General features: G+C 43.6%; 1 protein-coding gene across 1 annotated transcript in view; it reads left to right on the forward strand.

Annotated features, from left to right (window-relative positions):
• Positions 1-23,564, forward strand: part of LOC128686029 (phospholipid-transporting ATPase ABCA3) — a gene marked incomplete at its 3' end in the record, with an annotated part of 363,040 nt that overhangs the window by 83,616 nt on the left and 255,860 nt on the right. The window contains 3 exon segments of the mRNA XM_070083443.1: positions 5,949-6,073; positions 11,541-11,699; positions 16,852-17,110. Coding sequence (XP_069939544.1) covers positions 5,949-6,073; positions 11,541-11,699; positions 16,852-17,110 — 543 coding nt within the window.

The following is a 23,564-nucleotide window of genomic DNA, read 5'->3' on the forward strand; positions in this document are numbered from 1 at the left end:
AAGGCTAATATACATTCACTTAACATCTCCCAAAATCTCTCTCTCTCCTCTGCATTCCTCTCTTCTCCAGGTGCATACACGCTTATTATGACCCACTTCTCGCATCCAACCTTTACTTTAATCCACATAATTCTTGAATTTACATATTCATATTCTCTTTTCTCCTTCCATAACTGATCATTTAACATTACTGCTACCCCTTCCTTTGCTCTAACTCTCTCAGATACTCCAGATTTAATCCCATTTATTTCCCCCCACTGAAACTCTCCTACCCCCTTCAGCTTTGTTTCGCTTAGAGCCAGGACATCCAACTTCTTTTCATTCATAACATCAGCAATCATCTGTTTCTTGTCATCCGCACTACATCCACGCACATTTAAGCATCCCAGTTTTATAAAGTTTTTCTTCTTCTCTTTTTTAGTAAATATATACAGGAGAAGGGGTTACTAGCCCATTGCTCCCGGCATTTTAGTCGCCTCATACGACACGCATGGCTTACGGAGGAAAGATTCTTTTCCACTTCCCCATGGACAATAGAAGAAATAAAAAAGAACAAGAGCTATTTAGAAAAAGGAGAAAAACCTAGATGTATGTATATATATATATGCATGTGCGTGTCTGTGAAGTGTGACCAAAGTGTAAGTAGGAGTAGCAAGATATCCCTGTTATCTAGCGTGTTTATGAGACATATATATATATATACATATATATATACATATATATATACATATATATATATATATATATATATATATATATATATATATATATTTATATATATATATATATATATATATATATATATATATATATTTATATATATATATATATATATATATATATATATATATATATATATATATATATATATATATGTACATATTTATATATTTTTATTAACACACTGGCTGATTCCCACCAAAGCAGGGTGGCCCGAAAAAGAAAAGCTTTCACCATCATTCACTCCGTCACTGTCTTGCCAGAAGGATGCTTTACACTACAGTTTTTAAACTGCAACATTAACATCCCTCCTTCAGAGTGCAGGCACTGTACTTCCCATCTCCAGGACTCAAGTCCGGCCTGCCGGTTTCCCTGAATCCCTTCATAAATGTTACTTTGCTCACACTCCAACAGCACGTCAAGTATTAAAAACCATTTGTCTCCATTCACTCCTATCAAACAAGCTCACGCATGCCCGCTGGAAGTCCAAGCCCCTCGCACACAAAACCAAGTGTAGCTTGGTTCCACTGCCCGTCTTCTAAGTAAGGTTAAGTACTTTCGTTAAAATCTGCCTTAGGATACTGTCATGTTCTTGCAGTATAGGGTTCTCATATGAAGGTGCACATCTTAGAAAATATGTCAACCTGGGCAGACTCAAGCACTTTGTGAGAAGGTAGAAGGCATCGTGGGTGTCAAGATTGCCCATTCGTTGTTCCACTCTCCTCAGTTCTTCCAATTTCTTCCTGAGAATTGTGTCAATGGCATTGCTTCCCAGAGGTGCTCCTAGCAAGACACTATTTGTGGGGGCAATGACTGCTGCTCCTGGTAGTTTGGATCTCACTGCATTTATCACTTGTTGACTGACTGAGATGATTTCACATTTGGATGGATTCAGGATGAGACCCATTTCCTGTCCCCGTGTCATTACCTGTGTAAGGTCATGTAGGAGGGACTCTTTTGTACCTGCTAGTGTGCCATCATCTAGGAACCAGATGTTTAGCTCACTGATCAGTCTGACTGTGATTTCCCTAACTGCTATACAGAAGAGAAATGGTACAAGAGGATCCCTTTTCTGGAGACCCTCTGCTGATGTGATTTCATGCTCTCCAAACAGGAGCACTGATTCCTTGCTATATCCAGCTGAAAGAAAGGGAAAGAGACCAGGGAAATGTTCTTGTACCGCTGCTAATTCCATATCTCTTTTCAGGAGATTAAATGCATTCTTGAAGTCCAATTTTACCACTGCAATGCCCTAAGGCAGGTTGTTGATATACGCCCTTGTTGCATGAACCGCTGCTTCACTTCCTTGAGAAACCCCAAAACCAAGCTGGTTTGGTTGAAGCATCATGGCTGCCTATGTGCGATTGCTTTGGACAGCAGCTTTGGAAACGAGGCGGCGAAAAGTGTTGCCTTCTGCAATAGGCCTAATTCCTCCATCCTTCTTGTTAAGTGCACAAAGTGTTACACCAAAAAAGAAAGGTTTAATTTTGTCAGGAATCAGACCAGCCAAGGAACTGTTGACGAACCTTGTGATCTCTGAAAGCAATGTCTTTGCAATTTCCCCAATAACTGGATTAACCATTTCCTTTAAATGCTGTGGCCTTATTCCAGTGTAATCCCCAGCAGAGCCAGATGGGAACGACATTATTGCTTTGTAAACGTCCGAGTCTTCCACGATCAATGGTTCCACAGTGGGGACAGAGGTGTTGGAACTGTTGGTGTTCCTGATATTCCTGGCAAGGTGCTTTCCTCTAAGTGCTTCTGCCGTGTCAGCAACCCTATATATATATATATATATATATATATATATATATATATATATATATATATATATATATATATATATATATATATATATATATATATATATATATATAGTAGGTGGATAGACAGCAACCACCCAGAGAGGAACTACCATCCTGCCAAATGTGTGTGAAATGAAAACATTAATTGTTTTACACAATGGTAGGACTGTTAGTCTCTTTTCTTTCAGTCTCACACATACAAAAAAAAAAAAAAAGGTACGTCGTGTTACTTCTACTGACACTTAGCTCACACTTCATGTAATATGTACACCTATATGTAAATACACCGATCTTAATTTTTCTTCTTTTTTCTAAACTGTTCTTGTTCTTATTAATCTGGTTTCTTTCATCTTCATGAGGAAGTGGAAAACAAACCTTCCTCTGTAAGCCATGTGTGTCTTAAGGGGGGATGAAAATGTAGGGAGTAGTGGACTGGTAACTCCTTCTCCTGTATAAATTACTAAAAATAAGAAGAAAAACTTTATAAAACTGGAATGTATGAGTGTGAACGGATGTAGTGTAGATAAGAAAGAGATGATTGCCAGTGTTATGAATGAAAAGAAGTTGGATGTCCTAACTCTAAGTGAAACAAAGCTGAAGGGAGTAGGGAGGTTTCAGTGGAGAGAAATAAATGAATTAGGTCAGGAGTATCTGGGAGAGTTACAGGTGAGGGAGGGGTAGCAATAATGTTAATCAGTAATGGCAGGAGAAGACGGAATATAAATGCATAAATTCAAGGATTTTGTTGAATAAAATAAGGGTCGGATGCGAAAAGTGGGATATAATAAGTGTTTATGCGTCTGGAGAAGAGGGGTATTTAGAGGAGAGAGAGAGAGATTTTGGGAAATGTTATGTGAGTGTTTTGGGAAGTTTCGAACCAAGTTAGAGTAGTTGTGGTGGGGGACATGACTACTAAAGTGGAAGAAACGGTTACACAGGGTGTGGCAGGTAAGTTTGGGGTGTCAGGTGTAAATGATAATGGCGGCCTTTGATTAAATTTTCTAGAGAAAGGGAGTTTGGTAATAGGTAATACGGTACATATTAAAAAAAAGATAAATAAGTATATAAGATAAGATACAGGGTGTATTGACATGTTTATAGAGAGGCCACAGACATATCAGATAACCTTTTAGTTGTAGCTACAATGAGAATAAAACGTGGATGGGATACAAGGAGTATGGAATCAGCAAGTAAGAAAGAGATGAAAGTTTATAAACTATAGGAGGAGACAGTTAGGGTAAAACATAAACAACTATTGGATAGTGAGAGTACACACAATGAGGTTGAAGAGGTATGGAATAGATTTAAGAATATAGTGCTAGAGTGTTCATCAGAAGTTTGTGGTTACAGGAAAGTGGGTGTGAGAGGGAAGAAGAGTGATTGGTAGAATGATGAGGTGAAGAGAGAAAACATTAGCATATGAGACGTTTTTACAAAGTAGGAACTGGCAGAGAGCATGCATGGTTCCTTTGTATCAAGGCAAAGGGAACAAAAGGAGTGTAAAAATTATAGGGGAATAAGCATGTCAAGTATGCCTGGTAAAGTGTATGTTAGAGTTATTATTGAAAGAAATAAGAGTAAGACGGAGAGCAGGGTTGCAGGTGAACAAGGAGGCTACGGGGTGTGGTTTACCAAGTGTTTACAGTGAAGCATTTAGATTAACAGTATTTACAAAATGGATAGAGGATTTCGTTGCATTTATGGATTTGGAAAACGCATACAAAAGGGTGAAAAGGAGAGCATTATGGCAGATGTTGCAAGTGTATGGGATTAGATGTTAGTTTACTAAAAGCAGTTAATAGTAAAATTAGGCCTTAAACAGGAATGCGTGATATCACCATGGTTTTTCAATATATTTATTGATGGGTTTGTAAGAGAAATGAATGCTTGTGTGTTATAAGTGGTGTGGAATTAAAAAATAATTTAACTCAAAGTAGGAGATGTCACAGTTGCTTTTCACTGATGACATTGTACTTATTGGAGATTCTGCTGAGGTTAGTGGACGAATTTAAGAGTGTATGTAAAAGAAGGAAATTAATATTGCAAGATAATGAAGATAACAAGACTTTTAGGAAATGAAAGATTGGATATCAGATTAGAGGAAGGTAGTATGGAGGAAGTGAATGTGTTCATATATTTGGGAGTGGAATTGTGAGCTATTGGGTCTATGAAAAATGAGGTAAACTTTGAAATTGATGAAGGGGGTAAAAGGTGAGTGGTTCACTGAGGAATCTGTGGAGGTAAACAACATTATCCATGGAAGCAAAAGGTGGAATGCATGAGAGTATAATTATTCCAGAGCTCTTATATTGGTGTAAAGCATGGGTAGTGAATGTTGCAACGAGGAGAAGGCTGGAGGCAGTGGAAATGTCGTGTCTGAAGGCAATGGTAGGTGTGATTATGCAGAGAATCTTAACTTGGAGATTAAAAGGAGGTGCAAAGAGGGGGCTTTGAGGCAGTTCTATCATTTGAAGAGGATGGAACAAAAGAGAATGACTTCAAGGGCATATAAATCTGTAGCGGAAGGCAGGGTAAGTGTCGTCCTAGGAAAGGTTGAAGGGGGAGGATAAAGGAGGTTTTGTGTGCGAGGGGCTTAGACTTCCAGCAAGCATGCATGAGTGTGTTAAATAGGAGCAGGTGGAGGCAAATAGTTTTTATGGCTTGACGTACTATTGGAGCTTGAGGAAAGTTGCATTTATGAAGGGATTTAGGGAAACTGGTTAGCCGGACTTGAGTCCTGGAGATGTGAAGTACAGTGCCAGCACGGGGGATGGAAATCTTCAGCTCAAGATCTTTCACATGTCTCTGTACATCATCAAGAGTTATGCATTGTTGCAAGAAAGCAGCAAGTGGATTAAGGGAAGTTTTCTCAGAGTACGGTAGCTTGGCGACTCCTAGTATCAGAAACAATACCGGTCCTAATGCCGATCCTTGTAGTACCCTGCTTATCATTACCCTTCATTTTTATTTCCCCTCACAGACCATTACACTTTGTTTCCTTCTTCTAGCATACTCTTTGGTTCACTGGAGTGCATCTCATATTATTCCTGTTTGCTCCTTGAGTTTTTGAAATCCCTCCTCTGTCTTATTTCTGTTACTTTCTCACAAAATTCCATTAGGTTGATAGATTCTGCCATTTCTTATGTGTGTGTGTGTGTGTGTGTGTGTGTGTGTGTGTGTGTGTGTGTGTGTGTGTGTGTGTGTGTATGTGTGTGTGTGTGTGTGTGTGTGTGTGTGTGTGTGTGTGTGTGTGTGTGTGTGTGTGTGTGTGTGTGTACTCACGTGTGGTTGCTAGGGTCGATTCACAGTTCCTGGTGTGTGTGTTTGTGAGAGAGAGAGAGAGAGAGATGCTGGAGGGAGGGAGGAACGTCAATAAAATCAAACACACACTGCACCCTGCTAAACAGTATTGTTACCTTGCAGTTAACATGGATAACTTACTTGGTAGCTACAATATGGATGGATTTACCTTGATCCAGAGCCTCGTCGATCGCTACTACATCGCCCAGCTCACACAAAACAACTCGTACGTCAGTCTGCGTTACCAGGTATGACCACCACGACATGTTATAAGGAACGTTGCACACAACATATTACAATATCGATCTCTGGCTGAAGGAGACTCGAACTTACGAACCTTGGAGCAAGGTACGCAGTGCTATACCATTCTCACCACACTGGACCAATACCTTGGAGTCCAGCTTGCCATAGACTTTGATCCAAGGCAGCCAGCTTTCAGGGAGAAGGCTTACAGCTTTTCATGAAAAGCTTTTCATGAAAAGCTGTAAGCCTTCTCCCTGAAAGCTGGCTGCCTTGGATCAAAGTCTAGCGCAAGCTGGACGCTAAGGTATTGGTCCAGTGTTGTGAGAATGGTATAGCACTGCGTACCTTGTTACAAGGTTCGTAGGTTCGAGTCTCCTTCAGCCAGAGATCAGTGTTTGTTTATATTTCGCCTTCTCTTGCGAATTCCTTGCACATATTACAATATATAATAGGCCGCACGGAAGACGAGACAGATAGGACCGATTGAGACATGTGGTCACTAACCCTTAAACTGTTCAAACGTAGATCTATATTTGCTCGTGTAGCGCTCCGAACGTAGATATACTTTTTTTTTGCATTGTTTCTTATGGAGAAAACCAAGGTCGGAGCACTACGCGTGCAAACGTAGATCTACGTTTGGACAGTTTAAGAGCTAACTACGGTACAGGTGGGGACTGAACTCGCTGCTGGTGAATCATAATACTCACTAGCCACGAGTTCAATTCCCTCTCGTATCATAATTTGTTTGCAGTCGTGTTATTACGATTTCGTGAGTCATGTGGTAACTCCTCGACGTAGTAAATACTGTTATTTATAGTGTCCCGTCGCCTGGTGGCTAAAGCTCTCGCTTCACACTGAGTTTTCGGATTCAATTCCCGGCGAGGGTAGAAACATACACCGGTTGTCCATGTTCACTCATCAATAAAATGGGTACTTGGGTGTTAGTGGACTGGTGTGGGCCGCATCCTGGGACAAAACTGACCTAATTTGCCCGAAATGCTCAGCATAACAAGCGGCTTTCTATATAGTAGTATGTCATTGATGTCAACTATGGTCTGTATACCTTGTATATGTACTTGTAGATATAAAGATATTATTATTATTGTCATTATTATTATTATTATTATTATTATTATTATTATTATTATTATTATTATTATTATTATTATTATTATTATTATTATAATGAATACACATGTCCACACAATTAGTATTGTATCAGAGGCGATGATTGGTAAATGAATTCTTAATTTCTGAGTAATGTTATACAACATAAAATCAGTACTTGACCAATTGAGCTAGGGTTTGTATGTCAGTTTGTGTGAGGTCATCATTAATAGCCTGGTTGATCAGGCTCTGATCCACCGTGAGGCTTGGTCATGGACCAGGCCGTTGGGTCTTTGACTCACTTAATACCCTCAATATATATACTCCAAATGCAGAGAATTAAATTTATAGATCTACATTAAAGGTAATCACTGAAGAGACATAGTGCAGAGCCAGCGACTCCTAGTGCTTGCAGTTTTGCCAAGAGTCACTGTTATCATACTCGGTCGAAAGCACCACCGATGTCCAGTGCTGCTACACAACTGACCCTGGATTCATCCAGTGACTATTGCCACGTAGTGGAGAGGTTTAACAGTAGATCAAGAGCAGGGTGACCTTTGCTGAAGCCATACGGACGGTCACAAAGTAGTGAGTGGTAGTCGAAAAAACTCTGTTATCTGCCAAGAGATTATTGTCTCAAGAATCTTGCCAGTGATTGAAAGGAGTGACACTCGTCTGTAGTCGCTAATTTCCGGTCTGCTCTTCTTTTTGTGAGCAAGGACTACATCTGCCTCTTCCCACAGAGAACGCCATTTACTCTGCGTTAGGCAGTAATGATAGATGCGAGTTAGAGATGACGCTACCTGATCTCCACATCTACTCACCAATCTTGGGTTCAACTTATCTGGGCCCACAACTTTTTCTTGGTTCGGCGATTTAAGTAGAAGATACATTTCATCCAGCCTTGTTGACGTCACTAACAACTTTGACACAGTTCTTGCGGCTAGCAAAGGAGGGTCTCTCGCTGTTTAAAGAGCTTGCATCTTGGCAGCAAAGTGTTTAGCAAAGAAGTCAATTTCCTCCTGACTGCTAGTAGAGATGGTCCCATCCTGCCGGTTTAGAGGTGGAATAATTTCATTAGGTGAATAACCATGTCGATCCTTGACCAAGGACCACCAGGTTTAGGAGCCAACTCTACCTGATGCTTCTTTTTCTTTTGTGTCAGCCTCCCATATAGAGATAGCCCACTTTTGCACTTCTCCCATTTGTCAACAGACTTGTCTGTGCAGGTTCCTGTTATAGATAGTGGGATGCCTTTTATATTTTCTCCATGCCTTGTACTTAGCAGTGGCAGCCTCTCTACAACGAAAGCCAAACCAAGGCTGATCTGTAGACTTCTTCACATACTGTCGGTGAGGGGTGTGTTCTTGTTGTAGATTAAGGATGTGTCCTATAAATCTCTCTCTCTCTCTCTCTCTCTCTCTCTCTCTCTCTCTCTCTCTCTCTCTTTCACACAGGGTTTGACAAGGTTAGGTTAAGGATCTCTAGCTTTATTGACAAGCTATTTACAGATTAAGGATTCCTAACTTTATTGGCAAGCTAAGAGCTGTTACCTACATCAGCTCATTTGAAAGCATTTTTATTGTTATGAGACATACAAGTGTGGAACAGGATGAAGTTGGAACCATCTGTGGGCCAGCATTTTCATTTGATCAACTGACTTTATCTCGTTGACATCATTATGCTGTACGAATGTACAGCAAGGAACATCTATTGAAAACTGACTACTGTCTGGAAAAATCTTCCAACTCCAGCCCCAATTGTATTGTTGAGTGGTGCTTTCAGTTTAAGACGTTTAAAATGGAAGAATGTGGCAAATAATGTTATAGTGGAGATAACCTCAGGAGGAAGCTCAGATGAAAACTCTCACACACATGAGCTATTAAATCTTTGCAATAGATTCATCTTAAGCCAGCAAACAGTGGAGCCAACAAGACTGGGAAACACACTTAATCTTATTTTCTCTAATATTGACGAGTTGGTATGAAATAAAACAGTATTAAAGAAAATACAATAGGATAATAACCTAATCAAAGTTCAGACTTATATGCACAGGGGTCCTGATCTTAGAAATAAGATCAGTTATGAGGGTGCCTTCACCAAATTCATGTTCAATAGCAAAAACATCCATTGGGATCAAATTACCATGTCCTAAACTTAACATACTGGAAAGATATCCTAAACGACACGGATCCGATTCATTTCCTAGAAAGACTTAACTCTATGGCACTTGAGGTATATTCAAGGCACATTCCTCTAAGAAAAAAAGAAGAGAATATGTACACTAGAAAATGGGAGACGCTACCTCAACAGGCGAAGGCGATGAATCACAGAGCTTCTCCAAAGGGTCAGTCTGTGCAGAATACGGAAGGAGGCATTGGCTAGAGAAATAGAAAATATCGAACTTACGTTAAAGGAATCTTCAGGATCCAAGAAACGAGACTTGTACCTGCTTAACCTTAAGCACAGAGGAACTATTAAAGCACACAATAAATCTCTGCTCAAGGAAATGCTTCTAATTAATCGGGATCCTTAGCTAAAGAGTCAGAATTCCTGGTCATGTAGTGCCCTCTCTAGATTCTAACACACCCCTGATCCTCAGAATCACTGCCTGTGACGAGCGGGGTCCCACAGGGGTCAGTCCTAGGACCAGTGCCATTTTTGGTATATGTGAATGACGTGACGGAAGGGATACACTCAGATGCGTCCCTGTTCGCAGATGATGTAAAGTTAATGAGGAGAATTAAATCAAATGAGGATCAGGCAGGACTACAAAGAGACCTGGACAGGCTGGATGCGTGGTCCAGCAACTGGCACCTAGAATTTAACCCCGGGAATGCAAAGTCATGAAGATCGAGGAAGGGCAAAGAAGACCGCAGACAGAGCATAGTCTAGGTGACCAAAGACTGCAAACCTCACTCGAGGAGAAAGATCTTGGGGTGAGTATAATACCGAGCACGACTCCGGAAGCACACATTAACCAGATAACTGGTGCTGCATATGGGCGCCTGGCAAACCTGAGAATAGCGTTCCGATACTTCAGTAAGGAATCGTTCAAGACACTGTACACCGTGTACGTCAGCCCCATACTGGAGTATGCAGCACCAATTTGGAGCCCACACCTGGTCAAGCACGTCAAAAAATTAGAGAAAGTGCAAAGGTTTGCAACAAGACTAGTTCCGGAGCTAAGGGGAATACCCTACGAAGAAAGGTTAAGGGAAATCGGCCTCACGACACTGGAGGACAAGAGGGTCAGGGGAGACATGATAACGACATACAAAATACTGCGAGGAATAGATAAGGTGGACAGATACAAAATGTTCCAGAGAAGGGACACTGAAACAAGGGGTCACATTTGGAAGTTGAAGACTCAGATGACTCAAAGGGATGTTAGGAAGTATTTCTTCACCCATAGAGTTGTTAGGAGGTGGAATAGTCTGGCAAGTGATGTAGTGGAGGCAGGAACCATACATAGTTTTAAGAAGAGGTATGATAAAGATCATGGAACAAGGAGAGAGAGGACCCAGTCGCGGTCAGTGAAAAGGCGAGGCCAGGAACTGAGTCTCGATCCCTACAACAACAAATAGGTGAGTACAGGATGGTTCAACTCAGGTGAGTTGCAATTAGTCATTCTCAATCTGATATTGTCAACCACACTGACATTCATAACACTCATTCATGATCTGAGACCCAGAAGTCAACTGGGTCTCAACTCTCATGTTGCAGTACACTATTAATGAATTCACAAAACACTTGGTATTTTTAGATCTCTTAGGGCGGAAATCTCACCTTAAGGAAACTTAAGATTGCTATCATTTTCCCTCTTACCTCCACAAGGATCTGAAGGGAATAAATGTTTAACAAGCCTCTTTGTCAAATAAGCTTCTCAAGAAAAGGGTGTAAAAGGTATTATACTTTCCCTACATTATCCTAATAAATGGTAATTCAAAATTCCTACATATTGACTTAAGAAATCGTAATGACACGATTGCAAACAAACCATACCCCCGGCCGGGATTGAACCCGCGGTCATAGAGTCTCAAAACTCCAGCCCGTCGCGTTAGCCACTAGACCAGCTAGCCTCAATAAGATTCATCCAACTAGGTATATTTCTACACCATAGGAAAGTTAGCACAGGCACCTCTGTGACCACAAATGCAAGTTTTTACAGACGAATCTCCAGACTCTATGGCCGCGGGTTCAATCCCGGCCGGGGGTATGGTGTCCTACATATTGTATAATTATTGCAGATATGTTAATGGTGACAACCATTTATGTCTCAACCTGAGATATATTGTACATGCAATTTCTTAAAATTATTTAAATATATTGCAGCACCAATTTATTTTATTGTCTCGCCGGCAGCTGGAGACGCAGATGTACCCATACCCACCCTACGTCCAGGACAGAGCTATGAGTCAGTTCTACGGCTCCGCCCTGCCTACCTTCGTGGTTCTGTCGTTGGTACTTCTCTCACCTTCTCTCATCAAGAGCATTGTGTATGAGAAGGAGACTGGTGTGAGGGTGAGTCCATAGCTAGCTATGTAGTCCATAGGAGAATGGTGTGAGGGAGAGTCCTAGCTGGCTTAGATCTTTAATGTGTAGTTCAGAGGAGAATGGTGTGAGAGTCCTAGCTGGCTTAGATCTTTAATGTGTAGTTCAGAGGAGAATGGTGTGAGAGTCCTAGCTGGCTTAGATCTTTAATGTGTAGTTCAGTGGAGAATGGTGTGCGGGAGAGTCCTACCTGGCTTAGATCTTTAATGTGTAGTTCAGAGGAGAATGGTGTGAGAGTCCTAGCTGGCTTAGATCTTTAATGTGTAGTTCAGAGGAGAATGGTGTGAGAGTCCTAGCTGGCTTAGATCTTTAATGTGTAGTTCAGAGGAGAATTGTGCGAGGGAGAATCCTAGCTGGGTTTTCTAGGTGTAGTACACAGGAGGTTGTTATGATGACAAGTCCTACATAGCTATCTTGGGTCTTCTAGGTGACGGTCTTGTAAACCTGGCTTTACCGGGTCTCTCACCACTATAAAGAAAAACAGATGTTTACTTCACAACGCACAAACTGAAAAAAAAAACTGGATGACATTTCAGCCCATCGTAGACCATTATTAAGGCGAGAGTGAAGCTTGATAATAGTCCAAGACAAACAAAAACATCGTAGAGCTTTCTTACTCAATGTTTAAGGTTACTGTGAAGTGAAACAGCCACTGTATAAAAGCTTTCTTCATCAAATACTGACAGTCACTGTTGTGTTTACCTGTGTATATATTATGCTGCTATAAACTTGACGATCACTGTCACCGTTTTTCTTTATATATTTCAAGCTCCTACCATTATATACGTGTTTGTATTATTTTTATATTAGTGCTTGGGGGACTGGAAGGCATTCAGATTCAAGTCATGGAAGGGCACGGAAGGCTCTGTTTCTTAAAGCAAGAATACCTCACCGGAGTCAAGGAATCTCCCTTAAGTGGATTGCTTAGGTATTACCCGTGTCACTTTATGCAGTTTGCTAATATATTTGTCACTGGGTCTTAGTGGCATGATGACTCGCTCTCAGTGATCTTAACGTCAGTGTAATTTGTGTACAGTACTTTTCCGTATGTTGTCTTTCTCATTGTTACGACTTTGATGTTGTAACTTAAATAAAATGTTCCTGGCTGCTAAAGGCTGCTCACACTGCTGTCTAGGGGTTATAAAATTACACTGAAAAACAAAGCAACTCTTGGACCAGCATGTACTCATACATTAAACAATATTAATTATTATTAGGAAGGAAGGACAGAAACTCACCTATATAAAAATATATCTATACTAATAGCAACTTTTTATTATTAACACTGGCCGATTCCCACCAAAGCAGGGTGGCCCGAAAAAGAAAAAAATTCACCATCATTCACTCCATCACTGTCTTGCCAGAAGGGTGCTTTACACTACAGTTTTTAAACTGCAACATTAACACCCCTCCTTCAGAGTGCAGGCACTGTACTTCCCATCTCCAGGACTCAAGTCCGGCCTGCCGGTTTCCCTGAACCCCTTCATAAATGTTACTTTGCTCACACTCCAACAGCACGTCACGTATTAAAAATAATTTGTCTCCATTCACTCCTATCAAACACGCTCACGCATGCCTGCTGGAAGTCCAAGCCCCTCACACACAAAACCTCCTTTACCCCCTCCCTCCAACCTTTCCTAGGCCGACCCCTACCCCGCCTTCCTTCCACTACAGACTGATACACTCTTGAGGTCATTCTGTTTTGCTCCATTCTCTCTACATGTCCGAACCACCTCAACAACCCTCCCTCAGCCCTCTGGACAACAGTTTTGGTAATCCCGCACCTCCTCCTAACTTCCAAACTACGAATTCTCTGCATTATATTCACACCACACATTGCCCTCAGACATGACATCTCCACTGCCTCCAGCCTTCTCCTCGCTGCAACATTCATCACCCATGCTTCACATCCATATAAGAGCGTTGGTAAAACTATACTCTCATACATTCCCTCTTTGCCTCCAAGGACAAAGTTCTTTGTCTCCACAGACTCCTGAGGGCACCGCTCACCCTTTTCCCCTCATCAATTCTATGATTCACCTCATCTTAGTCCCATCCACTGACACGTCCACTCCCAAATATCTGAATACATTCACATCCTCCATACTCTCTCCCTCCAATCTGATATCCAATCTTTCATCATCTAATCTTTTTGTTATCCTCATAACCTTACTCTTTCCTGTATTCAGTTTTAATTTTCTTCTTTTACATACCCTACCAAATTCATCCACCAACCTCTGCAACTTCTCTTCGGAATCTCCCAAGAGCACAGTGTCATCAGCAAAGAGCAACTGTGACAACTCCCACTTTATGTGTGATTCTTTATCTCTTAACTCCACGCCTCTTGTCAAGACCCTCGCATTTACTTCTCTTACAACCCCACCTATAAATATATTAAACAACCACAGTGACATCACACATCCTTGTCTAAGGCCTACTTTTACTGGGAAATAATCTCCCTCTTTCCTACATACTCTAAGTTGAGCCTCACTATCCTCGTAAAAGCTCTCCACTGCTTTCAGTAACCTACCTCCTACACCATACATCTGCAACATCTGCCACATTGCCCCCCTATCCACCTGTCATACGCCTTTTCCAAATCCATAAATGCCACAAAAACCTCTTTAGCCTTATCTAAATACTGTTTACTTACATGTTTCACTGTAAACACCTGGTCCACACACCCCCTACCTTTCCTAAAGCCTCCTTGTTCATCTGCTATCCTATTCTCCGTCTTACTCTTAATTCTTTCAATAATAACTCTACCATACACTTTACCAGGTATACTCAACAGACTTATCCCCCTATAATTTTTGCACTCTCTTTTGTCCCCTTTGCCTTTATACAAAGGAACTATGCATGCTCTCTGCCAATCCCTAGGTGGCCTGGTGGCTAAAGCTCCCGCTTCACACACGGAGGGCCCGGGTTCGATTCCCGGCGGGTGGAAACATTTCGACACGTCTCCTTACACCTGTTGTCCTGTTCACCTAGCAGCAAATAGGTACTTGGGTGTTAGTCGACTGGTGTGGGTCGCATCCTGGGGGACAAGATTAAGGACCCCAATGGAAATAAGTTAGACAGTCCTCGATGACGCACTGACTTTCTTGGGTTATCCTGGGTGGCTAACCCTCCGGGGTTAAAAATCCGAACGAAATCTTATCTTATCTTATCTTCCATACATTTATTAAATAATTGCACCAACCACTCCAAAACTATATCCCCACCTGCTTTTAACATTTCTATCTTTATCCCATCAATCCCGGCTGCCTTACCCCCTTTCATTTTACCTACTGCCTCACGAACTTCCCCCACACTCACAACTGGCTCTTCCTCACTCCTACAAGATGTTATTCCTCCTTGCCCTATACACGAAATCACAGCTTCCCCATCTTCATCAACATTTAACAATTCCTCAAAATATTCCCTCCATCTTCCCAATACCTCTAACTCTCCATTTAATAACTCTCCTCTCCTATTTTTAACTGACAAATCCATTTGTTCTCTAGGCTTCCTTAACTTGTTAGTCTCACTCCAAAACTTTTTCTTATTTTCAACAAAATTTGTTGATAACATCTCACCCACTCTCTCATTTGCTCTCTTTTTACATTGCTTCACCACTCTCTTAACCTCTCTCTTTTTCTCCACATACTCTTCCCTCCTTGCATCACTTCTACTTTGTAAAAACTTCTCATATGCTAACTTTTTCTCCCTTACTACTCTATTTACATCATTCCACCAATCGCTCCTCTTCCCTCCCGCACCCACTTTCCTGTAACCACAAACTTCTGCTGAACACTCTAACACTACATTTTTAAACCTACCCCATACCTCTTCGACCCCATTGCCTATGCTCTCATTAGCCCATCTATCCTCCAATAGCTGTTTATATCTTACCCTAACTGCCTCCTCTTTTAGTTTAAAAACCTTCACCTCTCTCTTCCCTGATGCTTCTATTCTCCTTGTATCCCATCTACCTTTTACTCTAAGTGTAGCTACAACTAAAAAGTGCTCTGATATATCTGTGGCCCCTCTATAAACATCCTGAAGTCTACTCAACAGTCTTTTATCTGCCAATACATAATCCAACAAACTACTGTCATTTCGCCCCACATCATATTTTGTATACTTATTTATCCTCTTTTTCTTAAAATATGTATTACCTATAACTAAACCCCTTTCTATACAAAGTTCAATCAAAGGGCTCCCATTATCATTTACACCTGGCACCCAAAACTTACCTACCACACCCTCTCTAAAAGTTTCTCCTACTTTAGCATTCAGGTCCCCTACCACAATTACTCTCTCACTTGGTTCAAAGGTTTCTATACATTCACTTAACATCTCCCAAAATCTCTCTCTCCTCTACATTCCTCTCTTCTCCAGGTGCATACACGCTTATTATGACCCACTTTTCGTATCCAACCTTTACTTTAATCCACATAATTCTTGAATTTACACATTCATAAATAGTAACTTATATTCAACTTATAACTACTACAAAAACCACCACACACCAGTTCACATTAGCTCACTGCTACTGATGAGTTAAAATAAATCATCAGGGAGGCACCATGACATACACACCCCCGTCTTCACTTCTGTCTGGTAGACTAATGACCAGCAGGCAAAACACCATACAGTACTCTCGCATAAACGGGCCTCTGCATACTAGGGCCTTACAAATAAACATGAGAGCACTTAAACACAAACACCTTTGGTATACTCTAAAAAAGTTACCTACTCAAACGAACACCAACCCATGACGACTTCACCCAGCAGCCTTCCTACACGTACTGAACTAAACAGACCTCTCACCTGCTCCTGTCCTGGCGGCTGCCTGACTGACAGGAATATAACACGTTCGCTTTCAGTTCAATCCAGGAACTATGTTATATAAAATATATATTCTTCATTTCACTGCCTAACACTCATTCACTTTTTGCCTTATCCCACCATTCTTTTTTTGTCTTTACTAATTCAAAGTTCTAAGTGATAAGCTTGATATCTTCATACCATCAGTAACCCATCACTACGCTTGGAAAGGAATTTAATTCATACAAAGTTCTAAATGATTTTTTGACTTCTCTGTATAGCCAATGATCTACGTGCTTTGTTTGGGTAGGAGCTGGTGCGACTGATGGGTCTGGACGGATGGCTGGTATGGCTGGGATGGTTCCTTCACTCCTTCATCATCATCATCGTGGTGGCCTCCATTATCACACTGGTGCTCAAGCTGAAGCTGATGCCTCTGCAGGATGGTAGCGGGTTCCTGCCACCCATCCTGGCATACAGTGACCCTATCTTCATCTGGGTCCTGCTGCTTCTTTACGGTATCTCCTCTATCGCCTTCTGCTTCGTCATTGCTACCTTCTTCAGTAAACGTGAGTGTTGACTAAATCATGACTTTTCTCGTGCATTTATCTACATGTATAATACTTTGGTATATCTGATGAGGGATCGTTATGTGGCTTGAAAAAAAAATCGGTATCCCCGAAATGGATTTTTCGGTAATTGTGAGACATTTTTTTCTCTTTTTCATTGTTCCTTCTTCAACATTCCGTCTTTATATCATTCATAACATGAGGCCTAATCCGGGGCAAGATTCTAGGAACAATTGGCAATGGCAGCTGACCCATTCTTGGCATCCTCAAATGGATCTGATAGCTCCTAAACTACACTGTGGCATTGCTGGATTCCCAACAATTACTAGAGAATGTCTGGGAATAAAGACACTGATAACAGAGGAGCCTTATAATACAACGTTTCGCCCAACATTGGGTTATATCAAGTACACAGGAATGAACAAAAACACCGACTTAATAAGCAAAACGAGCACCATGAGTTCTAACCCGGCTAAAGGGAAGTGTACCGCGGCGCACTGGTGGCAGCGGCCAGAAGCATAAAAATCTTAAAAATTCGGAAAAATTAAACAAGTCTGCCGAGAAATGGTTCTAAAATCTGGCAACATTTTGGTGTAACTCTCATTTTATTACGATGTTTCTACAGCGGATTAAAGTAGCTACAACACTGGATGTTGTGACGTCACTTGTATACCCTTCTGTAGGTACTAAATTTCCCGCATTTTTTACTGATTTTTTTATCTTTCTTTCTGGGAGGTGCTATCCCAGGCTAGGGAGGTGCTATCCCAGGCTAGGGAGGTGCTATCCCAGGCTAGGGAGGTGCTATCCCAGGCTAGGGAGGTGCTATCCCAGGCTAGGGAGGTGCTATACCAGGCTAGGGAGGTGCTATCCCAGGCTAGGGAGGTGCTATCCCAGGCTAGGGAGGTGCTATCCCAGGCTAGGGAGGTGCTATCCCAGGCTAGGGAGGTGCTATCCCAGGCTAGGGAGGTGCTATCCCAGGCTAGGGAGGTGCTATCCCAGGCTAGGGAGGTGCTATCCCTGGCTAGGGAGGTGCTATCCCAGGCTAGGGAGAAGCTATCCCAGGCTAGGGAGGTGCTATCCCAGGCTAGGGAGAAGCTATCCCAGGCTAGGGAGGTGCTATCCCAGGCTAGGGAGGTGCTATCCCAGGCTAGGGAGGTGCTATCCCAGGCTAGGGAGGTGCTATCCCAGGCTAGGGAGGTGCTATCCCAGGCTAGGGAGGTGCTATCCCAGGCTAGGGAGGTGCTATCCCAGGCTAGGGAGGTGCTATCCCAGGCTAGGGAGGTGCTATCCCAGGCTAGGGAGGTGCTATCCCAGGCTAGGGAGAAGCTATCCCAGGCTAGGGAGGTGCTATCCCAGGCTAGGGAGGTGCTATCCCAGGCTAGGGAGGTGCTATCCCAGGCTAGGGAGGTGCTATCCCAGGCTAGGGAGGTGCTATCCCAGGCTAGGGAGGTGCTATCCCAGGCTAGGGAGGTGCTATCCCAGGCTAGGGAGGTGCTATCCCAGGCTAGGGAGGTGCTATCCCAGGCTAGGGAGGTGCTATCCCAGGCTAGGGAGAAGCTATCCCAGGCTAGGGAGGTGCTATCCCAGGCTAGGGAGGTGCTATCCCAGGCTAGGGAGGTGCTATCCCAGGCTAGGGAGGTGCTATCCCAGGCTAGGGAGAAGCTATCCCAGGCTAGGGAGGTGCTATCCCAGGCTAGGGAGGTGCTATCCCAGGCTAGGGAGGTGCTATCCCAGGCTAGGGAGGTGATATCCCAGGCTAGGGAGGTGCTATCCCAGGCTAGGGAGGTGCTATCCCAGGCTAGGGAGGCGCTATCCCAGGCTAGGGAGAAGCTATCCCAGGCTAGGGAGAAGGTATCCCAGGCTAGGGAGAAGCTATCCCAGGCTAGGGAGAAGCTATCCCAGGCTAGGGAGAAGCTATCCCAGGCTAGGGAGAAGCTATCCCAGGCTAGGGAGAAGCTATCCCAGGCTAGGGAGAAGCTATCCCAGGCTAGGGAGAAGCTATCCCAGGCTAGGGAGAAGCTATCCCAAGCCAGGGAGGTGCTATCCCAGGCTAGGGAGAAGCTATCCCAGGCTAGGGAGAAGCTATCCCAGGCTAGGGAGAAGCTATCCCAGGCTAGGGAGAAGCTATCCCAGGCTAGAGAGAAGCTATCCCAGGCTAGGGAGGCGCTATCACAGGCTAGGGAGAAGCTATCCCAGGCTAGGGAGAAGCTATCCCAGGCTAGGGAGAAGCTATCCCAGGCTAGGGAGAAGCTATCCCAGGCTAGGGAGAAGCTATCCCAGGCTAGGGAGAAGCTATCCCAGGCTAGGGAGAAGCTATCCCAGGCTAGAGAGAAGCTATCCCAGGCTAGGGAGGCGCTATCACAGGCTAGGGAGAAGCTATCCCAGGCTAGGGAGAAGCTATCCCAGGCTAGGGAGAAGCTATCCCAGGCTAGGGAGAAGCTATCCCAGGCTAGGGAGAAGCTATCCCAGGCTAGGGAGGCGCTATCCCAGGCTAGGGAGGCGCTATCCCAGGCTAGGGAGAAGCTATCCCAGGCTAGGGAGGCGCTATCCCAGGCTAGGGAGGCGCTATCCCAGGCTAGGGAGAAGCTATCCCAGGCTAGGGAGAAGCTATCCCAAGCCAGGGAGGTGCTATCCCAGGCTAGGGAGAAGCTATCCCAGGCTAGGGAGAAGCTATTCCAGGCTAGGGAGAAGCTATCCCAGGCTAGGGAGAAGCTATCCCAGGTTAGGGAGAAGCTATCCCAGGCTAGGGAGAAGCTATCCCAGGCTAGGGAGAAGCTATCCCAGGCTAGGGAGAAGCTATCCCAGGCTAGGGAGAAGCTATCCCAAGCCAGGGAGGTGCTATCCCAGGCTAGGGAGGCGCTATCCCAGGCTAGGGAGGCGCTATCCCAGGCTAGGGAGAAGCTATCCCAGGCTAGGGAGGCGCTATCCCAGGCTAGGGAGGTGCTATCCCAGGCTAGGGAGAAGCTATCCCAGGCTAGGGAGAAGATTTCCCAGGCTAGGGAGAAACTATCCCAGGCTAGGGAGAAGCTATCCCAGGCTAGGGAGAAGCTATCCCAGGCTAGGGAGAAGCTATCCCATGCTAGGGAGAAGTTATTCCAGGCTAGGGAGAAGCTATCCCAGGCTAGGGAGAAGCTATCCCAGGCTAGGGAGAAGCTATCCCAGGCTAGGGAGAAGCTATCCCAGGCTAGGGAGAAGCTATCCCAGGCTAGGGAGAAGCTATCCCAGGCTAGGGAGAAGCTATCCCAGGCTAGGGAGAAGCTATCCCAGGCTAGGGAGGTGCTATCCCAGGCTAGGGAGAAGCTATCCCAGGCTAGGGAGGTGCTATCCCAAGCTAGGGAGGTGCTATCCCAGGCTAGGGAGGTGTTATCCCAAGCTAGGGAGGTGCTATCCCAAGCTAGGAAGAAGCTATCCCAGGCTAGGGAGGTGCTATCCCAAGCTAGGGAGAAGCTATCCCAGGCTAGAGAGAAGCTATCCCAGGCTAAGGAGAAGCTATCCCAGGATAGGGAGGTGCTATCCCAGGCTAGGGAGGTGCTATCCTAGGCTAGGGAGGCGCTATCCCAGGCTAGGGAAGTGCTATCCCAAGCTAGGGAGGTGCTATCCCAGGTTAGGGAGAAGCTATCCCAGGTTAGGGAGAAGCTATCCCAGGCTAGGGAGGCGCTATCCCAGGCTAGGAAAGTGCTATCCCAAGATAGGGAGGTGCTATCCCAAGCTAGGGAGGTGCTATCCCAGGCTAGGGAGAAGCTATCCAAGCTTAGGGAGAAGCTATCCCAGGCTAGGGAGGCGCTATTCCTGGCTAGGGAGGCGCTATCCCAAGCTAGGGAGGTGCTATCCCAGGCTAGGGAGAAGCTATCCCAGGTTAGGGAGAAGCTATCCCAGGCTAGGGAGGTGCTATCTCAGGCTAGGGAGGTGCTATCCCAAGCTAGGAAGAAGCTATCCCAGGCTAGGGAGGCGCTATCCCAGGCTAGGGAGAAGCTATTCCAGGCAAGGAGAAGCTATCCAGGCTAGAGAGAAGCTATCCTAGGCTTGGGAGAAGCTATCCCAGGCTAGGGAGAAGCTATCCCAGGTTAGGGAGGAGCTATCCCAGGTTAGGAAAAAGCTATCCCAGGCTAGGGAGAAGCTATCCCAGGCTAGGGAGAAGGTTTCCTAGGCTAGAGAGAAGCTATCCCAGGCTAGGGAGAAGTTATTCCAGGCTAGGGAGAAGCTATTCCAGGCTAAGGAGAAGTTATCCCAGGCTAGGGAGAAGCTATCCCAGGCTAGGAAGAAGTTATTCTAGGCTAGGGAGAAACTATCCCAGGCTAGGGAGAAGCTGTCCCAGGCTAGGGAGAAGCTATCCCAGGTTAAGGAGAAGTTATCCCAGGCTAGGAAGGCGCTATTCCAGGCTAGGGAGAAGGCATCCCAGGCTAGGGAGAAGCTTGGAGAGTAGGAAGGCTGTCGACACAATTCAGCACAAGAGTTTAGTGCAAAAGCTAGAAAGGAAGACAGGAATAACAGGAAAGGCACTGAAATGGCTCACGGAATACTTGATGAGCGGGGTTCCATTAGGGTCAGCTTTAGGACCAGTGTTGTTTCTATTATATGTGAATGATGTGACGGAAGGGATAGACTCAGAGATGTCTCTGTTGCATACGATGTGAAGCTAATGAGGAGAATTCAAGCAGATAAGAATCTGGACAGGCTGCAAGCCAAGTCCAACAACTGGCTCCTGGAGTTTAAACCCAGCAAGTGCATAGCCATGAACGTTGGGTAAGGTCAAAGAAGACCAAAGACGGAGTACAGGCTAGGGGGGGTCAAGGGCTACCAACCTTAATCAAAGACAAGGAGCTTGGGTAACTGTCATACCGAGCACATCTGAGGCGTACATCAACCAAATAACCGCTGCAGCATATAGGCGTCTGGTGAGGAGTCATTCAAGGCACTGTACACCATGTACGGTACGCCTATACTGGAGTATGTAGCACCAGTATGGAACCCCACACCTGGTCAAGCATATCAAGAAATTAGAAAAAGTGCAAAGGTTTGGAACAAGACTAATCCCGGAAAAAAGGGGTATGTCCAACGAGGAAAAGATAAGGACAGAAGGGAATGGGAGGAAACGATAACGTCACATAAAATACTGAGAGGAAATGTCGAGGTGGATAGGGAAAGAAATTTATTTGTACTCAAAAATCCCATTGCCAGGTTCGAATGTAAATATTTTAGTGTCGTGGTCACGGGAAGACTTTACACCTAACAATAACATCAGCTAACTTTAAGATTTAAGTCTTAAGAATAATTTAGGTAGCCTTGAATTGTTAGTAAATAATATTAGAATTAATAATGTATCCTTAGACATTAATATTATATTATATTAAGTAATGAGGTTGTGAATACTGTGAAAACTAGCATCTCTAAACAAGGTGAAGATGCGGGTTCACAAGATCCAGGAGTTTTTTCTGGTCACACTCACAGCAGAGTGAGGACCTTAACTCGCTGGAATGCGGATAACAAAATACTTACCTGGTGACCAACATGAAAGAGAGGTTTCCCTGGAGTGTAACATTCAGTCTCATCCCAGGCTCCCGTATCAAACAATTATCTACTCTCAACTTAGTAACAAGGTTGGCTGACGTTATTCTGGGAAATGCAAGGTAATTTAGCTAAGGGTTATATGCAGGCGACAGCCCAAATGCGAGGTAATTACGACCAGGGTTGCTGAGTAATTATCCCTTGAATATTAGACCAGAAGCTAGCAACCCATTGTGTACATAAATATTAGTTACGGGAACACCAATGAATTCAGGAATCCTTCAAGGTGTATGCTGGGTACTAACACAGTTTAACTGTTTATTGAAACCATTTCTGCTATGCATGTGCCATCTTGAAGAGAGAGAAGTCATTAGAAGCCTAGAATACTCTAGGTAGAACAAAGGGATTTCTAGCTAGCATATACTTCACAACACAAGTAAGTCTGTTCTGAGATGTGGGTTTAGCTTGCTTAGCAGACTAATTAAGTCTTACACAGGAAAGCCACTGTTACTTTCCAGTAAAGTTAGGTTAGGTTAACTAATGAACTTGTTCTCAGTTATTTACACAAGTCAGGGTAAAGTTAGCTTTAGCCTAATTATTTGAAGTGATTTGAAGTTAGGCTAAAGATACTTGCATATTATTGAATTATTCAACTTGATTTTACAAGAAGGCCAACGTTAAGCTAGAATATTTAAATACTACTTAATTATTTTCAGCAGTTATAAAAGTTAGGCAAGGATTTAGCACATCTATTTAATTACAGTGAATTAGGAAAGTAAGGCTCACTTAGACCAAGTTACTTTCACACACTTTATTTATGTATTTGCTGACTTAATAACAAGTAGGACTGCAATTTTTATTTAAGATAATTGAGTGAATTTTAGACTTGCAGAAAGACTGCGTTGTGTACTGTGTAGTTTGCTGTTTTTGGCTCGTATTAATGTACCAG

Source organism: Cherax quadricarinatus, chromosome 9 (assembly GCF_038502225.1).
Source record: "Cherax quadricarinatus isolate ZL_2023a chromosome 9, ASM3850222v1, whole genome shotgun sequence".
Lineage (NCBI taxonomy): Eukaryota > Metazoa > Arthropoda > Malacostraca > Decapoda > Parastacidae > Cherax > Cherax quadricarinatus.